The sequence below is a fragment of the Frankliniella occidentalis genome, unplaced genomic scaffold (genome assembly GCF_000697945.3).
Source record: "Frankliniella occidentalis isolate FOCC.00 unplaced genomic scaffold, Focc_3.1 Scaffold395, whole genome shotgun sequence".
Lineage (NCBI taxonomy): Eukaryota > Metazoa > Arthropoda > Insecta > Thysanoptera > Thripidae > Frankliniella > Frankliniella occidentalis.
This window is the reverse complement of record NW_026267517.1, coordinates 100854-102398: the sequence shown is the minus strand read 5'-3', so window position 1 is coordinate 102398 and position 1545 is coordinate 100854. Positions and strand designations below refer to the sequence as shown.

Below are 1545 nucleotides of genomic sequence, written 5' to 3'. Positions count from 1 at the left end.
TCACTACTCACAGGACTCAAAGTTGCATCTTGCGAGGTAAGCAAAATGGCAAAGAGAATGCCAGAAAGTAGGAAGCCAATTTGACCAAACACGTTTTAGAGTTCCTAGAATAGCATTAAAATTTCAATACCAGCAAGCACTGGTCGTAAAACCTTACTTTATAGTAATTGACTCGACCAACATCCTTGTGGACCCCTGCATCTGGGTACCCGTTTTCCGTAATGAAAACTTGAGGGTTGTTGTATTCTCTTTTGATCCAGTTAAGAACTCGACGCATGCCCTTCGGGACGACCTGTTTAGCGGAAAACAACGTATAACATTATGTTAAGCCCTCACACTTTGGTTGTCACACACAGAAAACTGCCATTTACGTGCTTACAAAATGCCAGGGTGCGATAGTTTTCTCCCAGGAGGCGTCAGTAGAAACCACAACCTGTGCATCCTCAACCATAGTCGTGCCATCTGCTTCGTTAGGTGCGTCCGCTACCAACCGGGAGGAGTATGTATTGAAGCCGAAGAAATCTGCTGAGCCTGAAAAGAAATTATTTCGACATTCTGTTGAATACACTCTACACCCCTGATGAGCCGACGGACAGAGCTCACGGACAGCGGCTACGGACTACATGAGGACAATTTGAGGACATGTCCACTGGTATGTCCATGAGTTGTCCGTGGCCCCAGTCCGTGGATTGAAACGTCCGAGGACTTGTCCGCAGCCGTCCGCAGTCACCCGAGATCCTATCCGTGTCCGCCATGCTGTCCGCGATCGTGTCCGTGGCACTGTCCGCAGTCATCTCAGATCCTATCTATCCGTGGCTCTGTCCGCAATGGTCCGAGAACCTATTTGTGGCACTGTCCGCAATCCAGTCCACGAGGTTTGTCCGCGTTAAAGTCCTGAGCTGTCCGGGATGTTTGAAGGAAGTTTCATAGAAATCTGTTGCGTTAGAAAGGCAACGTTGAGTGACCGTGATGACATCACGATCTTTGTTCAAAAATTGCCGCCATCCCGCCCTCTGGAGGCGATGATGGACTCGGGGCGAGCCGGACAGAAGGTGGGCGGGCGGAGGGTCTTAGTCTGAAGAGGTTGGATATGACCAGCGCGAGTTGGTGCAATACGTCTAATGACAAACAATATAAGGGTTGACTAGATAAAGGACAAGTGTGAACAGCCTAAGTACCCCTTTCTTCAACCACAGATTACCAAATGTACTAGTTAAAAAGACGTATTCACGTACAAATGACCTATTAAAAACTTTGATGTGTCAAAATTCCGAAGCGCCATCTAGTGTTCGAATGGTTGAACTCATCTCAGTCCGCAAGTGTCCACAAGTGTCCGTGGGTATACTATGACGGTAAGCAACTGTTCGGTACGTAAAATTAGAAAAGAGTCGATGGACAACTCGTGGACATGTCGGCGGACATGGCACGAACGTCATGATGTGCAGGGCAATGGACATATGTCGATGGACAACTAGCGGACAGTCCTACGGACCAGTCCGGTGGAACGGTCCGTAGACATTTGGTGGTCATAGGTAACGGACAGAT

The 1545-nt window shown here is 48.4% G+C and overlaps 1 protein-coding gene across 1 annotated transcript in view; it reads right to left on the bottom strand.

Moving 5' to 3' along the window:
• The window catches only part of LOC113207103 (myrosinase 1-like), a 19172-nt gene that overhangs the window by 2100 nt on the left and 15527 nt on the right, over positions 1 to 1545 (bottom strand). The window contains exons 9-10 of the mRNA XM_052274437.1: positions 380 to 531; positions 158 to 292 (exon numbers count right to left, since the gene is read on the bottom strand). Coding sequence (XP_052130397.1) covers positions 158 to 292; positions 380 to 531 — 287 coding nt within the window. The remainder of the gene's footprint in view (positions 1 to 157; positions 293 to 379; positions 532 to 1545) is intronic.